Source organism: Asparagus officinalis, chromosome 5 (genome assembly GCF_001876935.1).
Source record: "Asparagus officinalis chromosome 5, Aspof.V1, whole genome shotgun sequence".
NCBI classification, from domain to species: Eukaryota; Viridiplantae; Streptophyta; class Magnoliopsida; order Asparagales; family Asparagaceae; genus Asparagus; species Asparagus officinalis.
Genome location: NC_033798.1, coordinates 725,002 through 746,069, shown reverse-complemented (window position 1 = coordinate 746,069; position 21,068 = coordinate 725,002). Strand labels below are relative to the sequence as shown.

The 21,068-nt window shown below is 37.1% G+C and overlaps 2 protein-coding genes across 3 annotated transcripts in view; one reads left to right on the top strand and one right to left on the bottom strand.

Annotated features, from left to right (window-relative positions):
- On the top strand, positions 12,982-17,830 carry LOC109843067 (cell number regulator 5). Its single transcript, XM_020411999.1, has 4 exons — positions 12,982-13,147; positions 13,291-13,497; positions 16,272-16,498; positions 17,256-17,830. The coding sequence occupies exons 2-4, from the start codon at positions 13,299-13,301 to the stop codon at positions 17,421-17,423; spliced, it is 594 nt and encodes a 197-aa protein (XP_020267588.1). The 5' UTR covers positions 12,982-13,147; positions 13,291-13,298; the 3' UTR covers positions 17,424-17,830.
- Positions 19,947-21,068, bottom strand: part of LOC109842803 (cyclic pyranopterin monophosphate synthase, mitochondrial) — a 2,940-nt gene continuing 1,818 nt past the window's right edge. For both annotated transcript variants that reach the window (XM_020411690.1, XM_020411691.1), the window contains one exon: positions 19,947-20,822. In XM_020411690.1, the coding sequence (XP_020267279.1) occupies positions 20,244-20,822 (579 nt within the window). In that variant the 3' untranslated portion in view covers positions 19,947-20,243. The remainder of the gene's footprint in view (positions 20,823-21,068) is intronic.

Here is a 21,068-nt window from a genome sequence, read left to right as displayed (position 1 = left end):
CAGCGGATCTGCCCGGTTAGAGGGCGGCACGTCATCGAGATGAAGCGGGACCCGCTGTGTGAGGTTGGTTGATGGGCGTTTTGAGTTTGTGGGCGGTTAGCGGAGAGTTCGATGGAGTTTTAGTTGACCAAGCGCCCTAAAATCTTTTCACCCTTGCTGAAGTGGGAGCTCCTTGACTAGTCAACATGCCGGCCAATAAGAATCCTAAATTGTATGGAAATATTATTAAGTCCACATCCTATTACAACTCTACTCACGTGGACGGTTCTCATAAGATATGAGCGGAAAGTATTTCCCCCCACTTTTTTTAGTTTGGTTCAAATTGAAAAAAGAAGAAACCAATTGATATGTGAATAGATTCCCTCAATTTCTAGTGTTTGGTTCAAACTAAAAAATCAAGAAAACTTGATTGTGGTCGCCATGGTAAGATTACCACCTTTATAAGATAATTTTATTTCGAACATAAATTGAGAGGTGAACATATATCAACCGTCACATAAAAATATTTAAATTTTTGAGGGACTTGTTTGCAATTTTTAAAAAAGATTTGAGGTAGTGATTTGTAAAATATTCAAAGATTTGAGGGCCTAATTCCAAAATGCTCAATGAACAAGATTTGAAGAAACCCGATGCTCAAGTGAAAAATATGCTCAGTTATAACCATTTTCTTCATTGTATGCCCCGACATGAAATTTATAATAGCAATGTTGGCTGCATGTATTGTCTCGCTAATTGATTCCTAATATAGATTTTGGATGCATACATTAAAAAAAGATCATCATCATGGCATAATATCATAATGCCAAAGACTCAGTTAGTTCTAACATTCCAGCTAGTGATGTTTCTAATACAAGTGTTAGTTCTAGTGGTATGTTGGTTCTAGTTGAGCCCTTGTTAGTTCTAGTGGCTCTCGTGCTAGTTCTACTTGTTGTCATGTTAGTTCTAACATTCCAGCTAGTGTTATTTCTAATATAAGCGTTAACTCCAGTGGTATGTTAGTTCTAGTTGAGCCCATGTTAGTTCTAGTGGCTCTCGTGCTAGTTCTAGCTGTTGTCATGTTAGTTCTAACATTCCAACTAGTGTTATTTCTAATATAAGCGCTAGTTTCAGTGGTATGTTAGTTCTAGCTATTGTCATGTTAGTTCTAAGGCAAGCAAGTTTGTTGTGCTCAGAACAACCCAAAGATGGAAATCAAATCAAAACTCAAACTAAATTATAAAAATTATGCTCAGAAAAGACTCTTTTCTTCATTATCTGCCTCGCCATGAATTTTATAAAAGCAATGTTGGCTACAATGTATTACCTTGCCAATTGATTACTAGTATAGATTTTGGCTGCATACATTTAAAAAGACCATCATCATGGCATAATATCATATTATCAGTGTCATAACAACCAATGTCAAAGACTCAGTTAGTTCTAACATTCCAACTAGTGTTATTTCTAATATAAGCGTTAGTTCCAGTGGTATGTTAGTTCTAGTTGATTGAGCTCATGTTAGTTCTAGTGGCTTTCATGCTAGTTCTAGCTGATGTCATGATAGTTCAAACTGAGCAAGTCTGAAAATTCAGAATAATCAAGTGGCATAGCTCCATCAAATAATAAGCTCAAACTGAGCAGATATGCATGATTGATCTCAACTTGTGCATATAATCATGAAAACACCAAATAAAAGAGAAAAGTACATGAATCCTCAACATGGAACCAGCAAACCAGAGAACAAAATCCAACTTTATCCAACACAACAACTGTGTACGAGATAAGGTTGAAACCACATGCATTGAAAACAAAAAACAGGATGTTGTTAGAAATGAATAAGGCAAGCAAGTTTGTTGTGCTCAGAACAACCCAACGATGGAAATCAAACCAAATCTCAAATAAAATTATAAAAATTATGCTCAGAAAAGGCTCTTTTCTTTATTATCTGCCTCGCCATGAAGTTTATAATAGCAATGTTGGATGCAATGTATTGCATCACCAATATACTATTGCTATAAACTTTATCTGCATATCCTAAAAGTCATAGCCCATCATCATAACACAAAATATGCATACCTCTTTAACTTTAATTCATCGACGTGAAATCATTCACCTTACCCCCACTTGTAAACCTGTCAAACAAGTTTGCATTAACATACTAATAAAATATATAACATGAATCATCAACAAATAGATAGTAGCATTAGTTTTGCAAAAATGTAAGTTTAATACATCTACTATAGTTGTTAGGCAAAAGGATGAGCAATCATCTAACTCATTTACATACAAAAATAATTACACAAGCATTGATATAAGTAGGTAGTTTCACAAAAATGTGTCAAAAGCTAGGTAATCTAACCTTCCACCACTCTAATCAAGAGGTTGACTCTTCATGAACTCAATCAACACCTTCTTTTGCATAATAGTTGGCCTCCCCATAAACAACCTAGCTTGTGATTCATTCTCATACAATTGTTGATAAAACTTATCAAGAATTTCTATGTCAAATTCATCATCATGTGTGAATATAGCTTTTGCCAACTTCTTGGTCCAATGCATACTTACCATGCGCATAGATGAGGTGAATTGTTTAACCTTATTTACTATCTCACTCATAAGTACCGTGTCCTCACTAGATCTCCCCCCTTTCCTTTACGCATCTTTGACATGTCATTTTTAACTTTGTTCATACTAGAAGATGGATTGGATTTTGAGGGCATAGTTGGAACCTTCGGTGGTAGAATATCATTATCATCTAAAGAGACATAGCTAGGCGTGTTCTCCTTTGGCATACTAATATCATCATCATCATCATCAAGACTAAAATGTGCACTACCACCAAATTTATCCAACACATCTACTGCATAATCTCCTCTAGCAACATCATCTCCAATAATAGTTGCAAGGTTTTCATAATGTTTCATGAGCTTGTTGATGTATTCCCTAAGTTTAGAACTATTTATACTCTTGTCCTGCATAGTTAAGGAATATACCAAATCCATATATGGACAACATTGAACAAAATTAGAAATATTTGATAAGAAATGAACATTACAAAATTGTAAATACCTCTAGCCATCTATCAAAGCAAGCTTCATCCATAATTACCATCTTCTTCGCATCATCCCAACCAGCACCGCTCAAGTTACGATATTTTTGCATGTCCAATAATTTATTGTAGATAGTTTTCATACGGTTTTCAACATTCTCGGTAGTGAACGTTGACCCTAATTTTTTATTTATATGAATGGCGGCGCCACGATAAGCGGTTTTTTTGAACTTCTTATCCGCCTTCATTCCCTCTTTAGCACACTTTGCAAGGAAAGGAATTAGCAAATTATCATGTTTACTCTCCCATAATTGGTTAACTCTCCCCTTGCAAGCCTCTTTCTCTTTAGTTCTACGTGCAAGGGCTTTCTTTTTCCTCTTTGGATTAGGAGATGAACTTTCATCACCATCAATATCAATAGAATTCCTCTTGTTGCTTTGACTTTGTTGATTAGGTGGCAGAGTTTCACCCATGCTACAACTTTGATGTTGTAAAGTTGGACAAGCATTTAGCATGTTCATGAATGAAATTGATGGTTGTTGGTCAATTCCCCAATAGTTAGCATCTTGTATTTGGAAATTATTCCAAAAGTTAGGACCTTGGCCAACTTGTGAAGAGTGATAAGGCATAAATCCCGGGTGTAGGCTGTCTAAAAATCACAATAGATAGTTAATCCCCCATCAAACACTGATGATGGAAGTTGCAATCTGACGACTTCCAGAAGGCTACAATTTGAGGACTTTCACGTAGAAGGTTACAATCTGACGACCTTCACAACAACTAATGAAGGCCCCAATTCAACAGCATTCACAATCAACATCGGGAGTTACAATCTGACGACTCTCATATTTTCAAGGAGCCAAGACGAAGATTACAAGAGGACGATCTGTGCAAAGCTCTAGCAAAAGAGACTACAAATTGACGGTCTCTTCATATTAGAATGCAGATATCTCTCAAACCGTAAGGAATTTGGCCAAACGGAGGAAGCGAACCGAAGCCTTCGGCTTGGTTCGGATGGCCCCGTCTCGTCGAGATAGCCGATTTTCATATATAATTCGTCTAATTCCGACTTACGGTTTGAAAGTTATGACCTGTTCTTCGCAGCAAATTATGTTCTGAGGTCCGTCTGCAAGACTGGACTTCATCAGAACATTGGACTTAGCCTGAAGCCCGCCAAGCCCGCCTAAGGTTCGCCTCTGCATTACAGAGTCAAAGCGCACATGCTCAACTCTGCGTTTTCAACATCAAAACGCAGAGTTAATCGCTAAAACAGCACAACTGTGCGTTTTCAGCCTTTAAACAGGCTCAACTCTGCGTTTTCAATCTAGAAACGCAGAGTTAATCTCTAAAACAGCACAACTGTGCATTTTCAGCCTTTAAACAGGCTCAACTCTGCGTTTTCAGTCTAGAAACGCAGAGTTAATCTCTAAAACAGCACAACTGTGCGTTTTCAGCCTTTAAACAGGCCCAACTCTGCGTTTTTAGCCTAAAACGCAGAGTTCATCTCTAAAACGCATGCGGCCTGTGCGTTTCGACTCCCAGCGAGCGCCCAACTCTGCGTCTCATCTTTAAGACGCAGAGTTAAGGTCCGAACGCAAGCGGCCCTTGCGTTTTCAACTCCCAACAAGCGCCCAACTCTGCGTCTCATCAATAAGACGCAGAGTTAAGGCCCAGAACGCTGTTTTCAGCGTTTTGACTCGTTCAAAGCACTAACAGAACGGTTTCAAAACCGTTTTCCCCACTATTTCGGGAGCTGTTTAAGAGGGGGTGGTTACACCCCACTCAGCCCATGGAGGAGCTAATTAAGGGGGCAGTTGCCACCCCTAAACCCCCTATAAATAGTGGGAAACTCAACTGAGTTCGGGCGCTCCTTTTTGGCTGGCTTTTGGCTCTGGGCTCTGGGATCCTTCTTTTTGGGCAGCAAGGGGGCGATCGACGTTCATCCTCAGCAACGATCGACCACAGGAGCATTCCCTTGGCTTATAACCGACTTTCGGTTCAAATCAACTCTTTTTCAAGAGTTCAAACTCGTTCAGAGTTATCAACTCGATCAGAGTTCAAAACTTGCTCTGCAAGTTCTTCTAAAACTCGTCAGAGTTATCAACTCGATCAGAGTTCAAAACTTACTCTACGAGTTCTTCTAAAACTCGTTCAGAGTTATCAACTCGTCAAGAGTTATCTTCAAACTTGCCACGCAAGTTCTCCACAGCGTCAAATCGTGAGGAGAAGACATCGTTCCAGTGAATCAAGACGTTCGGATCGTCAACGAGAAGCAAACTCGACGCGAGCATTCGAGGGAGGCATCTCATCGCCACCGTGAAGAACCCAGAATTAAACAAAGGAGAGAATCAAATCCATTCTCTTCTCTTTTGTAATCGGAATCCAAATTGTAATCGATTTTGAGAGAATACAAGTCAAATTTTCTTTCTTTGTCTTTTTACATCAAATTTCCAACAAACACCGGGTTGAACCCACAAGGGATTGATGAATTCCTTGGGGTTCTAGGAGATGAATTTGATGACGTACTCTTGCCTTTGACCTTAACATTTTCCTCATAATTGAAGTTGACGTCCATACCTAGAAAATAATTATAGAGAAATACAAAAAATAAACTTTAGTTGCGTAAAGAAAGTGTGTCCTAAGAGAAATTCCATACAACACATAATAATAACATACAAATGTTTCTTGATTAACATTACATAGTTTTACACATGCCATCATAAAATAAAGTACATGAAAATAAAATAATTAATAACATAAGACAACATCGCTATCATGCGCATCACATGCCTATTTCACTAGTATTCCCTCCCTTATATTTTTCACAATAATCAACCCACATATCCTAAGCTATTTGATTTCTACGATCATTCCACACGTTTTTTGAGTGTGTTTGCTCCCTTTGAGTCCGGGGTTGAGAAAAATCAACAATATTATTCTCATCTTCAATAGCAACATCTCCTTCATCATCTTCAATGTCAATGGCCTCATTGAATATGTCATCATCCAGGTCAACCATTGCAATATAATTGTGAAGAACTACACAAGCTAATAAGATATCCACTTGCGCACGAAAAGGGTAATGAGGCTTCGCGATGAGAATTTTAAAACGATTCTTCAAACAACCAAATATAGATTCAATCTTAGATCTTAAAGAAGAATGTCTAAGATTGAATAATTCCCTTCTATTTTTAGGTGTTCTTAGATTCAATCTTAGATCTTAAAGAAGAATGTCTAAGATTGAATAATTCCCTTCTATTTTTAGGTGTTCTTCCTATTTGTTCCTTCAAAGAAGAATGTCTAAGATTGAATAATTCCCTTCTATTTTTAGGTGTTCTTCCTATTTGTTCCTTCAAATTGTAACGAATACCACGATACGGGGAGATGAAACCTGACATAGTCGTGTATCCCGCATCACACAAGTAATACTTCCCTATAATTTGCATGACATGAAAGCGTTTATTAGAATTTGTTAAAATTTTATTCAATATCATTTATTAATTGAAGTAATTACTTAAAATTGAAGATTTGATGAAATTACCGTCATATACTTTCAAGCCATGAGGCTGTGGCCTAGACAATGCATCTTGAAGGACTATGTAGTCATTTGCAGATCCTTCCCACCTTGCTAATACGTAAGTGAACAACTTGTTTGGAGTACAAGCCGCTAAAACATTTTGTGTAACATCTTTTCGACCACAGAATCGTGGTTGAAGACTAGCAGGTAGCATAGCTTCAATATGTGTCCCATCTACCATACCAATACAATCCTAAAAAACAAATTACTATTGAATATTTTGTGGCAAATTAAATAAACATACTTTTAATCATAGATTAAAGAGAGAATACCTTGAAATAAGGATAGTATAGAGGGTTGCTAAGGATCTCCTGTGAAACTTCATTCCGTGCTTGTCTCAAAAAGCGTGAACGTATGTGGTACATTGCTTCTAACACTTTGTTGAAATACCTACTCATAGTCTCGCCAAATCTAATAAAATGTGACCTAACACTTAGATTTTTAGTTTTATGCCCAAAAATATTCAAAGTCATAGCAAGTTGCTCCTCCACTGCAACATGTCGTGGGTCCGTAATAAATCATTCCTCCTCATGATCTCTGCAAGCTTCATAAAAGCACCATTGTATCTGTGACGCCCCTGGGTTCACACAAGGCTGCAGTCCAAGGTGAAACCAGAGATGTCAAACCTGCCATGCACCCACACTGTGTATAAATATGTTTCACCAATCACAGTAATATCCTCTAGTAGAACCAAATAGAAGTGCAGGTATAAACAGGCAAAATAAAGGGAATAAATGTAATAGACATGATATAGAAGAGATATCTCATAAATGAAAAGAATCATGTCTCAACTATAATACATCTGATATCTGAATAATAAAAATTAATGTCTCAATATGAATCAACTAAAAATCGTACTAAGGCACACTGCCTTTACAATATGAATATGAAACTCTAATGTTTGGATAAAACTCAAAACTACAGTGGAGTCTCTACAAGTAAAAATATGCGACGGCGACTATGCCAGAATTCCATCACCCTGCGGCTCTCTGAAACTCCGAACTACCTGAAAAGTAATTTAAAAGAAAAAGGACAACAACAAGAGCGTCAGAACGCTACAGCAAGATTACCTCCATTCGCCCCCAGGGGAAGGGCTTCTAGATGGAGTGAAGGCTCTATCTATTAAGCTTAGTCTACCTAGATTCATTTTGCCCGTATCTAAGTAGGATTAACATTTAGAAACCTATAACACGAGACGTAGTACGTCGAGCAAAATAATCCAAACAAGGAAACCCTCATGTATATACCATAAGTCTCAAATTGTAGATATCTAAACATTAATACCGAACTAAGAAAAGATAATCTAATAAAACCAATAATTAGAAATGCATAACACGTCGAGCGAAATAATCCAAATAAGGAAACCCTCATATATATACCATATGTCTCAAGTTGTCTAATCATTGATCCCAACTAAGAAGTAAAGAAGACAGTAAAAGAAATAAGATATCAACACATCGTATTTATAATATCTTCCACTATCACTGGAGGGATAGAATAAAATACCAACACATAATTTTGTATACTTTCAAAAGTAACGTATCTCAGTCATATAGTTCAATGATAGGTCGTATTCATAATCGGCATTTGCCATACTTAGGTTATCAAGTAATTGTCTCAGTGCAACGGACTACCCTGTAGGTATCCTAAACTAGGGCTGAGCACGGTTCGGTCCAAACCGAAAAAACCGACCGAACCGATCCGAACCGACCCGAAAAAATCGATTTTAAGCGGTTCGGGTTGAAAACTTTTTAACCCGAACCGACCCGAACCGACCGAATACCCCATGGTCTAAATACTCATTCTGCTTAAACCCGACCCGTCCCCAAAGATAAAGTCTCAGACTCTTAAACTCTAAACACCTAAACTTCCCTTCCCCCTTTCCTAGCCGCCTCCTCAGTTCCTCTCTCGCTCTCTCTCACTCCTCAGTCCTCGGTTCCACGGTCCACCTCTCTCACTTCCTCTTCCTCTTCCTCACTTCCGCAGTCTTCATGGCCGAGGTCGAAACATCTCCTTAGGCTCAGGATCTGTCTCCGGCTTTTGGGGGGACACCCGCACCCGTCGCCGTCGCTGAGGCCGAGGTATAAACTTTATCTTTTGCTTTTCTTTTAGCTTCTGACTGCGATTATTCTTTAATTTTGATTTATTTCCTTGGATACAGCAGCTAGTAAGTTGAGATAATTCTTTAATTTTGATTTATTTCCTTGGATACAGCAGCTAGTAAGTTGAGATATCGGCCTATCAGTTTCCTGTTCATTTATGCACTCCTATTCTCATACAGCAGCTAGTAAGTTGAGATATCGGCCTATCAGTTTCCTGTTCATTTATGCACTCCTATTCTCTTATGATTTTCTGAGTTTGTGCTTTGATAACGATCCTTAATTTGTTTTATGGTATATATGTTTTCATGGATGATGATTTTGTTCCTTTTTTCCCCTCTTGTTTTTTCCAAATTAAGTCGACAACCCCTGAAATACTACTATCTAATATTCATGGAATCCCTTACCTATCATGATATATTCTATTTGATTTAGCATTTGGCAAGTCTACTGTTTAAGTTATTCTGAAAATGAAGTTAGAACCGAACAAACCGAACCGCACCGCACCGAACCGACTTGCAACGGTTCGGTTCAGTTTTGAATTATATGCGGTTCGGTTCGGTTGTTCAAAATTTGGTAAAAACCGACCCGAACCGAACAGTGCTCAGCCCTATCCTAAACTATGTACACGACTCATTAGTCTCATCGTGATCTCAGTGCGTAACATGAGTGCGGGACCGACTACCAAATAAGCATCCTAGAAATACGGCTCACGAGCCTCATCGCACCCTAGTGCGGGACGGACGGCTAGATCAAGCCTTCTAAAATCCGACTCAATGGTTTGTACATGTGGAATATCGACGCATTACCTCATGTAGTACTGAACTGAGCTCATCAACGATATCCACCTCTTGTATAAACTGTGTATATCTGGTGTGTCGACGCACTATCCCATATAGTACTGAGCTGTGCTCATCAACGACATCTAACATGTATATGAACTATATCTAATTCAAATATGATCAAATAAAAATTCATCATAATCCCCTTAGGATTATTAAATGTATAACATAACATATTCATGACTATACGTGTAACATCAAGCGGCTCAAAACTCTGCGAACGCACCTCAAAACGGCGCAACACAGCTCCACAAAACGAGCAGGAAAAATAGACAGGACATCTGTTAGTAAAATAAGCATATCTTTCTCTAGGAAAACCATTTTTACAAATGTTTTTCTGTTTTGAAAACTAGATTCATACATCTTTCAAATGACATAAGTTTGGTTCAGTTTGGAGTTCATTTGTTATCCCAAATATCCAGTTAAACATTATATATGTGCAGCTATTTTTCTGCAGGACATGTTATTAGTAAACATAACATATCTTTCTCTATACAAAGTCTTTTTAAGAATGATTTTCTGTTTTAGAAACTAGATACATATAGCTTTCATTTAAAACTAGTTTGGTTAAATTTAGAGTTTGTTTGCTATCCTAAACTCTTAATTAAAGATTATACAAGTGCTACAGTTTTCTGCAAAAAAACATATATATAGTACATCACTTAAATTTCTCATATATGAATGAAATTATGAAAAACCCTAATGATCTATATAGTACATCACTTAAATTTCTCATATATGAATGAAATTATGAAAAACCCTAATGATCATGATCATGATACTATCATAAATAGCAAGAAAATCATATATGAATGAAATTATGAAAAACCCTAATGATCATGATCATGATACTATCATAAATAGCAAGAAAAGATTATTCATCTTGCATTTGTTTTAAGGTTTACTATTAAAAATCTGACTTTTAACACCTAAGGTTAAGATTAAAGCATGAAAACACATATTCAACATCATATTAATCATCTATACTAGTTATTTAACTATGAGGATAGGTTTGGAAGAAGATAATCTTGCCTCAAATATCATTCTAAGCCTCTGAGATAAACAACAAGCAATTAGAAGTGCAAACAACCCGTTTTCTCCTTGCTACACGTCGATGATCTTGCCATTGTGTCGATATTTGCTTCACAAAGCTCTCAAAATTCTCAAATTTAGGGTTAGAGCTTTAGAGAGAGGAATAGGGACTGTTAGGGTTTAAAACTCTGATATAAGGGTGATAATTTTTGTGAAAACATAAGTATATATATATGCAAACCCGAAATAAACCCGTTTGACCCGAACCAGTAAACCTAGTCTGACTAGGAAGACAACCTTCGGTATTTTGGCAATAACTTTCGTGTCTGATATCGGAATGAGGTGATATAAGATTTTTTGGAAATCTCTTGAAGATACCTACAACTTTGGTATTTTAAGTTTTTCCAGATTCTAACTGTTTCAATGTGTAAAATACATATACTTTTAACTGGTCGTTTTTCCCAGATTCAGGCCTGGGCACGTGTGCATGATATCACTTCTATATTCACATATATACATTGAATTGATCTCAAATAAATTCTTAGCATACTAAAACATTAATAAATATTATTTTTTTATAATACAACACATTTATTATTTATTACAAAATATTCAAATTTTTGGGGTTTTACACATTCTAACATAGTTGACACAACTATCACTAAATCCATTATATATCCGGTCCATGTGTTGTTTTTTATTTTGATATTGCTTTATTTTCTCCTCAGTGGGACATGTACATATAGATCTACATCTACTTTGCATTATCCTCATGAATGTCATAACCATAACTAAAACAGATAGTGCAACACCCGAACACATATTAACTACTGTCTCTTCGTCGAGATCATCATCCATCTAAAATACAAACGTCATATTAAAGTAGATACCAACATTAAAGGCAAATGAAACAAGTCATTTAGAAATATGTGCTATTGAGGTGCTGGAACATGTGCTTTGAGGTCAATAAGTTAGTCTGCACATGAATTTTCTTATTGAAACGTATGTGCAAAAGTTACATAACTAATACTATTCATTCGAGACAACAAGGTCCAATTGATTAAAATTGGACTAATGTTGGGTGTTTAGGTGTCTCCTTTGTGTGTGAGCGCGTGTGTGTTTTATGTTTTTTTCCCGTGCATAATTTTGACAATCATACAATTAAAAATAAACCTTATTTTGCTTTATATATTTTTCTTAAGCACTATCACCCACTTGCATGCAAAAACAGGTGTTTAATAAATCATGCAAATTTCATAGAAATTCAACTACTTTGGGAAACTTAATCATTACATAAACTAATATCCACACATTTCTGTTTTGTATTACCTTCCAATTTTATTTATTTATTTCAAATCATTACATAAACTAATATCCACACATTTCTGTTTTGTATTACCTTCCAATTTTATTTATTTATTTCAATTTAATCATTACATAACCTAATATCTTTATTGTAATTACCTTCCAATTTTATTTATTTTAGTTTTGTATTGGCTAGCAATTTAACTTGCAAACCAAGGTAGGGATTTGATGTAATATATGCTTTATTCACATTCTTCCCCTGATCAAACCATATATAGAAATTTCAAGTATAGCGACTCACAAACTTAATCAATAACTTCCTTCTTTATCTCAAAACTTAATAATTTCCATAATTTACAAATTCTTCCTCTGTAACGTACATCCCTAATCTAAATTTTGAACATACAATAAAGATCTAAACTTTAATCTACAAAAGAAATAACCTTTTCACCCAATTCAACCACACATAAAATAGATCACAGATTAAAACTCTAGGGCATTTACCTGAAATTATGAAAAAAATTATGGAAAAAATTAGGGCATTTACCTGTTTGTCTTCGTCGGCTTCAGGCACCAAAAAACGTCGCTGACGAGGGATTAGAGGCAAGGGAACGAGGGATTCGTGTTCATCGGCTTCGAGCTCCAAAAACCGCCGATGACGAGGGATTATGGGCAAGTGAACGAGGGATTAAAGGCGGGGGAGAGAGAGAGAGAGAGAGAGAGAGAGAGAGAGAGAGAGAGAGAGATGACGAGATGAGGAGGCGGGAGAGAGAGAGAGACAGATCTCCTTTTTGCTATTTTTCGGCAAAATCAGGAGCTTCAGAGCGGAAATAAAACCGCTGAAAATTGATCGCGAAAGCCCTAATTCCCCCACTTTCCTCTTTTCTTTTTGCAAGACAAACAACGGGTTGTAAAGGAAAATGAGACTCATTTTCCTGTGTTAGTTTTCTTAACCCCATTTTCTGCTTTTTGGCCCAAACAAACAGCCCCTAAGAGGAAAGGAATTGTAGGGGCATTTCAGTAAATAGCATAGTTGTGTGCTTCTGGGGTCCACAGTTGCCTTCGGCTTCGGGTGGCCTTCATGTTAAAAATAAAAAATAAAAAATAAAAAACAGCAGCCTCTTCGGTCGCTGACGATAATAAGTTTTCGACTCAATTCTCTTCTCTTTTTCGATATTTCTTTCGTTCGATCGATCGATTCTGTACTCTCAAATGGCGGATCAGCTGACGGACGATCAGATCTCTAGAATCCGAAGCTCATAAGGTACGCGAATCAATTCATTTCCATAAAAATTTGATCTTTCAACGTTATTTGCCAAAATTTGCTTAGGGCAATCGTAGATCTACAGTTGGGTCTGATGTTTAGATGGTTATTTTGCTAAATCGATGCTATTATTGTGTTTTCAGAAGCGACAATGAAGGGGAAAGGAGGCTACGTTCCCCCTTTGTATGTCCCTTTAGGGCAATCTGACGTGGCCATTGAGGATCTTGATTCTGATCAGAGCAGTGTGAAAGGGGATGGGGATTCTTCCTCGGTTCGTCGGCTTACGGCGGCGAAGGATCCGACGCAGTGGTCGTCGGGGATCTGCGCTTGCTGTGATGATATGCAGAGCTGTATGCTACTTTCTATCCCTGTGAAAACATTTAAATGAAAGGTGCATTGGTTATATATGAAGCTAGCTATTGCCCCTTCGATGCGAGGGATCTAGTATTGTTATGACTTTGTTTATGCCCATTCAAAAGGAACACCCATCGATGCCATTTTCCTCATTGGAAATCAGAAATAACTCCAATCAATGACTGACTTGTGTCACCTTTTATTAGAATACTATAGATAGGCTGTTAGATAGTATAGATGAGCATGATTAAATTGTTGGAAACATTTGTGGGTTTTTAGGTCCCCTTGTCTATTAAGAGTGCATCCGACAACTAACCGTCTCATGGGAGTTGTCTTTGTCATGAGGGCATATTCACATCACGATGACCAACTTATCTTCCTGATGAGTTCCTTCCTTTATGTTTGTTTTGAAAGTGGAAATGAGTTTCCATAACTCATGTTTTCATCCTCTTTATGGAAATAAAGAACATGCTTTCTAGATTTCAATCAACCATAAAGACCATGGAAACTCTTAAATCATTCATGTCCTGATGTCACTTGTCATGTTGTTGAATAAAGGAGTGAAGGTTGAATATTGGTTAAAATAAATAAATCAAAGGATGGCATGAAAGTGATAGTAGATAGATTAACAGGGTCAGGGTATGGTTAGGATACGAGATTAGAGATGGGAAATGTGATTAGGGAACAAGACAAAATGATTTTATTCCCATAATTTTTATACTGAATAATCTAGTGACTAATCTAGTTGGAAATGCATGCCCACCCATCTCTTTATGTTAAGTAATTGGTAATATCCATATACGTCCAGGACTTTGAGTTAGCAGTTGAAAATTTTAACTGGTAGATTTTGTGGTTATGGGTCTCTCATGTAACCTTCCAAATTTTCTTATTGGTTCAAGCTGTTTCTAATAATCATTGAGCATAAGCATTCTCTGAGTTAGTGTATTGTGTAATCTCCACTTCAAGGGGTCATAAGCACCTCGATGCCCAATATTCCTTTCACTGACCTGCCTTCTATGAAGCACGGACACGCATAACATGAAGCCGTGTCGTGTCGTGTCCGTGTCGGACACACGTGTCGAACACACGTATCCTATGTATTTTTTAGGATTTGCCTCGTCTCGGCGTGTCGGATGGCCGTGTCGGATCCGTGTCCGTGCTACATAGCCTGCCTTTATCATTTTTCTCTCTTGTAATTACGTGCAATGTATCTGTTGCTTCCTAGTTAAGACTAACAGGTAAGGGATGCTATTTAAGTGACTATAGGGCTAAAAGTATGGCAAGCCTCCTTTACCCTTACCTTAATGAGTAACTTATAAATTACTATTATGACAGGTAAACTTCTCCCTTACCTTGTAGGGTTTTAGCTTTATCCGTTACCCCAACTGGTAATTTAGAAATCACTGCAATGGAAAATAGGTAGAACTTCCCTATTTCATTACAGGGTAAATGAGTAAAATAGATTATTCCCTTTTACTGGGAAACACTACTATGTTCCCCAAAAGTGAAGCCAACAATTGTATTGAACAATCTTAGTCTAGATATCTATAACAATTTTCCACAATCCTCTAGTTAAGGAGATCATATCCTCTCTGTGCTTTGTCTATTACTAGAAAGACATCAGATTCTTATCATACTAGTGGCATGTTTGACTACTACTTAATTTATGATTACTTAATAAGTTACTTAGTGCTTATTTTTACTTATTTTGTAAGAGGGCAATATAGTCTTTTGACATCAATAAGTAAATCTACTTATAAGTGGCCAAAAAATAAGTTAGGAAGTCCTAACTTATTCTTTTTCCTACTTATAAGTTAAAAATAAGTAATAAGTAAACCCTTACCAAACATGATTTTGGCACCTTTTAAGTAAAAGGATACTAATAAGTGAAAATGACTTTGTTGGCAAACATGCTCCGCACCAAAAACATGAACTGCACTGAATATGACTTGGTGTTTCAAGCATATGTTGACTAGTGACAACTTACTGCTTAGAGATAAAATTGTTCACCTAATTCAATGGAGCATGATCTAAAGCTTCTTGATAATTTAATTAAAACAAGCAACAACTGGAGGCTTGATGATTGCTTCAAATTCAAAAATAGTTTGTGTATTAAGATGCATTTGTCATAGTTAAGAAGGACTAATTCCTGAGTTTGGGTAGTCAAATAGAGGGCTTAAAAGCTTAGAATCTGAAAACTTGAATTGGTATCTTTATCTCTGAATATGCATTTCACATATAACATGACTAGAAATAAATATTGGTTGTGCACCAAATGATGCGCTGTTTGGTTTATAGGAATATCTAATGATTTATATCACAATTAATAGCATGGATATGTCATTCTGTTGCATAGTTGTTTGTGTGGTGTTAGTGTATATTCCTTCAAAGATAAGGATATTTCTTTCCTCCCACTTCTTGAGCCATTGGATTTCTGATGAATGGCTAAGAAACAAATAGGAGGGTATCTCTCACTCCAAAAAAATGGAAATGACTTCATTCTACTGTTTGTAGCATTTAATGTGAAGAAGTGAAAGGAAAAGAGTTCCTCTCCTCACAAGTAGAAAATATGTATTACATAGAAGGACAGATCATGCAATTTACAATCAAGGAGCATTTATATCTGTGTTTATTATGACATGGGTTCAGAGCTAGTTCTTCCAAGTCATATTGGTTTTGAGATTTCTGTTGGTATTGCTTGTAACAAAAAAAGAAAGCTTATTTTGCAAGTAAAACTTCAGTTCCTAATATGATAATTTGCTCTCTGTAGGCTGCATTGGTACTGTTTGTCCATGCTACTTGTTTGGGAAGAATGCAGAATTTTTAGGCTCAGGAACTTTGGCAGGATCGTGCATGACACATTTCATATTATGGGGTCTTCTCAATAGTCTCTGCTGTATGTTCAGTGGAGGAATTCTTACATTAGTACCAGGATCTACAGTTGCTTGTTATGCTTGTGGATACCGTAGAGCACTCCGGGCAAAGTATAACATACAGGTACCCTGCAGCCTCTTTGACTTATGACAGACTGTTGATTTATTAGATGAACATTCATGTGGGTAGTCAAAATTTTCATTGCATCCACAAGGAGGTGGAGAGTTGGGAGTAGAGAGAATGATAGTAAGATATGAAAGTTGCACCCACATTTTGTTCTACATTAGATCATCAAGCAACTATTGTTTGAACCAGAATAAAAATTTCTTGATCATTTGATTGCCTAATGATACTAAAATGCTTAGTTAATCTTTACTATAACGGTATGCATTGGTGTACTTGTACCCTTGCTAATGCTACCATAAACATTATACTATTTAACTGTCATGTTAACTGGTAAGTACTAAGCCTATCGTAAGATCTGACTTGCAATATTTCTTCTTGAAATAAAGTGGTGTTAATTGCAGATACACCCCCTTACTGTGGTGGCCAGCCATTGATACTACTTGAACTGTTTTATTATTAGAACTCACACCCGTTGAACCTCAGCCAAGTTACTTCTTTTACCGTCAATTTAGAGGGCAGTTCTACTTATATTTTCGGTTAAATTATGGGCGAAAGGTAATTCATTGTCACATAATTCATAATCACATCTTCTTGAGTTCAGGGCGTAAGTACTAATAAAATAATTAGAGGGTATAAGTGGCTACACAGCCATAGCGAGGGGGGTGTATCTGCATTCTGTAAGTGACCTAATGAAGTTTTGTTTCATTTCAGTCCTTGTTCATACTTTCTAATCCAAACTCCTCGCCCTTTTTAGGAGGCACCATGCGGAGATTTAACTACTCATATGTTTTGCCATCTATGTGCCGTTTGCCAAGAGTACAGAGAGATCTGTGACAGGTCGGATGGCTCCATCTCCGTTCTTGCATTCCCTGCTGTAACTCCACCCGCTATCCAAACAATGGAGTCCAACCCGGTGGAATGAAGACGTTAATTGATGCAGATCATCGGTTAACATTCCATTTACAGTATTCTTCTGTGCTGTCTTTGCTCTGTCAATGCGCCTTAAGAGCTTCAAGATGGATAGTCTTCGGGAATTGAACACATCTGAGTTTAACCAGTTACAGCAGCTTAGCACACACGTTTTCACTATGTATTTAACCTAGGATGAGTGTTTCTATATGTTGTACTTCTAGTTGTAATTTGTGCTCGCGACATTATAGTCAATTTCTGGAAAAATGATGCCATCATGTATATCAAAGTGTGTTTAATGTTGTACTAGTTGTAGTTTGTGTTTAGGACATCATAGTCATGTAAAAGTGTAGCTGATGTTGTGTTATGTTGAGGATTAGAAGACTCATTAGTGCAGTTTGCTGCTAAGTATTTTGTCTCTATGGACCTTTTAAGACATTACTATGAGTAAACATGGGCCAATGGCCGATGTGTTACTTCACGTTTTTTGTTGCTGTGGTGCTAATGTGACATACGTACATATAGGGAGGAATAGGGAGGAAGAACGAAAGTATTGATCCATGTACATGATACATATGATCCATGTACATGATACATACGTTTCGAAAATGTGGATCGCCAATTCTGAAAATTGTGCTGTGGACATCCTAAGTTGGCCTGCCTATATGATTTTCTATAGAGATCATTTTCCCTTTAGAGATATCTTTCCTATTAGGGGTGTTAACGGAGCGGATACGGCTTGGATATGACACTTACCATATTCATATCCGCTTACCCATCTCGGATACGGATACGGATATACGTCGGTAAGAAAGATTCATATCCATATTCGTCAAAATCGGATGCGGTTACGGATATAGATGCGGATATATAAACGGATATGCATGCGGATACAAAAAGGATATGAGAAAACTAGAGTGTATTCAGAAAAATATAGTCATGTGATACAAAAAGATTTCATTAATATGTTCATTATGATTGAAAAGCTAAGATTAGACATCTTGATCATCCAAATTAACCACAAATCCATAATCTAAGAATCGAAACTATCGTAAGAGTATGACTAATATGTATTCGGATATTTTCGGATACGGATACAGATATTTCACTACAAAACCATATCCGTAACCATATCCTATCAGTTATAGATTTGAGTAACCATATCCGTATCCTAACGGATACGGTTACGGATATTTCCTCGGATACGGTTTGGCACCCCTATTTCCTATCCCTCGAAAAAAATTCCTAGAGGACATTATGCATAAAACTTTTGAAAGAGGAATGAGAATGTTAAATCATCAAATGATATCCAAATTAGTGCAAAACAATACAGAAATTAGTGTAATGATCAACGGCCTAACACACATGCTCACACATGCATGCTAGGCTTTCCATTTGTATGTATCTTTTCATCTTTTGTAATAGGCTTTTGTATATATACCCCTTACATCATGTGTATTTGCAAAACAACCCCCCGACTATTAATATTTGCAAAACTATCCCCAAATCATAAACTTTGGAAAGAAGTATCCCCAGAGTCAACAAATCATTGATGGATATGCTGAGTAAGTATTTGATTACTTTGTTGATATCGTTACACTGCAGTTGCAAATTAGCCTATCAAAGTTGATGATCTGTTGATTTGAGTGTTTCTTTTTTCCAAAGTTGACGATTTGGGGTTAGTTTTGCAAATATTGAGATTTTTTTTATCTGGGTTGTTCGGTTTCTTTTTCCATGGGTTTAGGGGAGGGGGGTTGCATTTAAGGGGTATATCTCCAAATGGTCCACTTATAATTAGCCAGCCTAGCGTTATTTTTCGTAGGCGAAATTGAGCGGGCTGCGAGATTTTGTGTAGGTATGAAGAATACTTTGATTATGTATTAGAAGCTGCTTACAGATGGAAGAAACAAAAAGCGGGCTCAGATGACAAGCAACTACTGCAAGCGGGGCTACTTCTATAGATTTTCTCTAACACGGATGTATGCATCTTTTGTATTTTCTTTGTGAAAGCTGATGATGTTTTTATCAGATGAGCAGCTTTCCTGTGTAGTGACGCTGACAGACGCCAGTAGTAGCTCGGCATCACATTTTTCTTCCCAAGCTTAATGCTTACAGTGCCTAATTTCGGTGTCAATACAATTGGAGGGTGCATGATGCATGAATCTTTGTAAATTGGAAGTTGAATCTGACTGTCAAATTATAATACCACTGTTGCCTGCAACATGCACTCAAAGTAAAAGTTTGATGTTAACTTGTTCTCCAACCTGCCTGTTCCTTTTATTGTTGTGTTTTAACTTAGGGTATGGTGGTTCTGATGTTAGATATCCTATGATTGTGGTATCTTTTTCCTTATTTGGATACGATCCTTTTGAATCCACCTGGATCCTTTTGAATCCACCTGGTTCGGTTCATGCCCGTCTGCTCAAAATATGGTCGAGCTTCTTGATTTGATCTGCTTCTTCATCATCTCTTTATTTTGATTTCATATCTTTGCACCCTGCGGAAAATTTTATTTCGAAGTTATAATCACTGCTCGTCTCAAGCAATGGAGGTTGTAGTTGTGAATACATTGAAAACTATTTTGGTTTCACCATTACACTCGGCTCTAGCTTAAGCCCACTTGATTCAATACATTTTCAGCATCAGGCAGAAAAATCTAAAGAGAGAAGTGTGGGTAATTCTTAGGCGAAGAGGGCCGGAGATAAGGAGGCAAAACAATGCTAAAAATCCAAACATATGATCACATCTGCAATACAAATTCTACATGTCGGTTATTTCCTTGAATGATTGTGCTTCAATCTCTATGTTGCATAGGCTAATTTGCATTGCAAAATTACTGATTCCTCGACCAGAACCCAGACTTTCCTCCACTCTTCTGCTCAAGTCGAATATCAGTAATCTGAATATCTTTTGAAGCGGCTTTACACATATCATACACAGTGAGTCCAGCAACAGCAACTGCAGTCATTGCTTCCATTTCCACACCAGTTTTCCCCGTTGTGGCAGCTTCTCCTTCTATCTCAACACTCAAATCCTCTTCATTGAGACTCAAATCTACACGAACATGGCTGAGTCCAATATTATGACACAAAGGGATGAGGTTGCTGGTATGCTTAGCCCCGCTAATTCCAGCTATCTTTGCTACATTCAAGACGTCTCCTTTGGCTATTTGGTTGGCAGCGACTAGGCTGAATGCCTTTTGGCCTAGAAGAACTCTGCAACTAGCCACTGCAACTCTATTACTGTCCTCTTTGGAGGAGATATCGACCATTGAAGCTTGTCCACTGGTATCTACATGGGATAGGGTTTGTTGGCTTTTGCACGGTTCAGAAGAAATGGATTGGGTTTGTACACTGGTACTAGAGTCCATGCCGCTGGGTGTAGGTGGCTCGCCAAAAATTGATTCCATTTCCTGATAATACATATACGGAAAAGATTCAGGGTCACAATGGTTAAAGATGCTTGAAGTATATGGTCAAATTAAAGGTAATTGTTTCAGAAACCTTAAGAAATTTATTATTAGCTACAATGTGTCAAAAAATATTACAAAAACAAAATGCTGGAAATGACATAAGTTGTGAATTGAAAATTTATTATCCTACAACTTAACAAGATCAACATCTCTCCTGCAGGTAGAAATAAGATGCTCATCTATAAA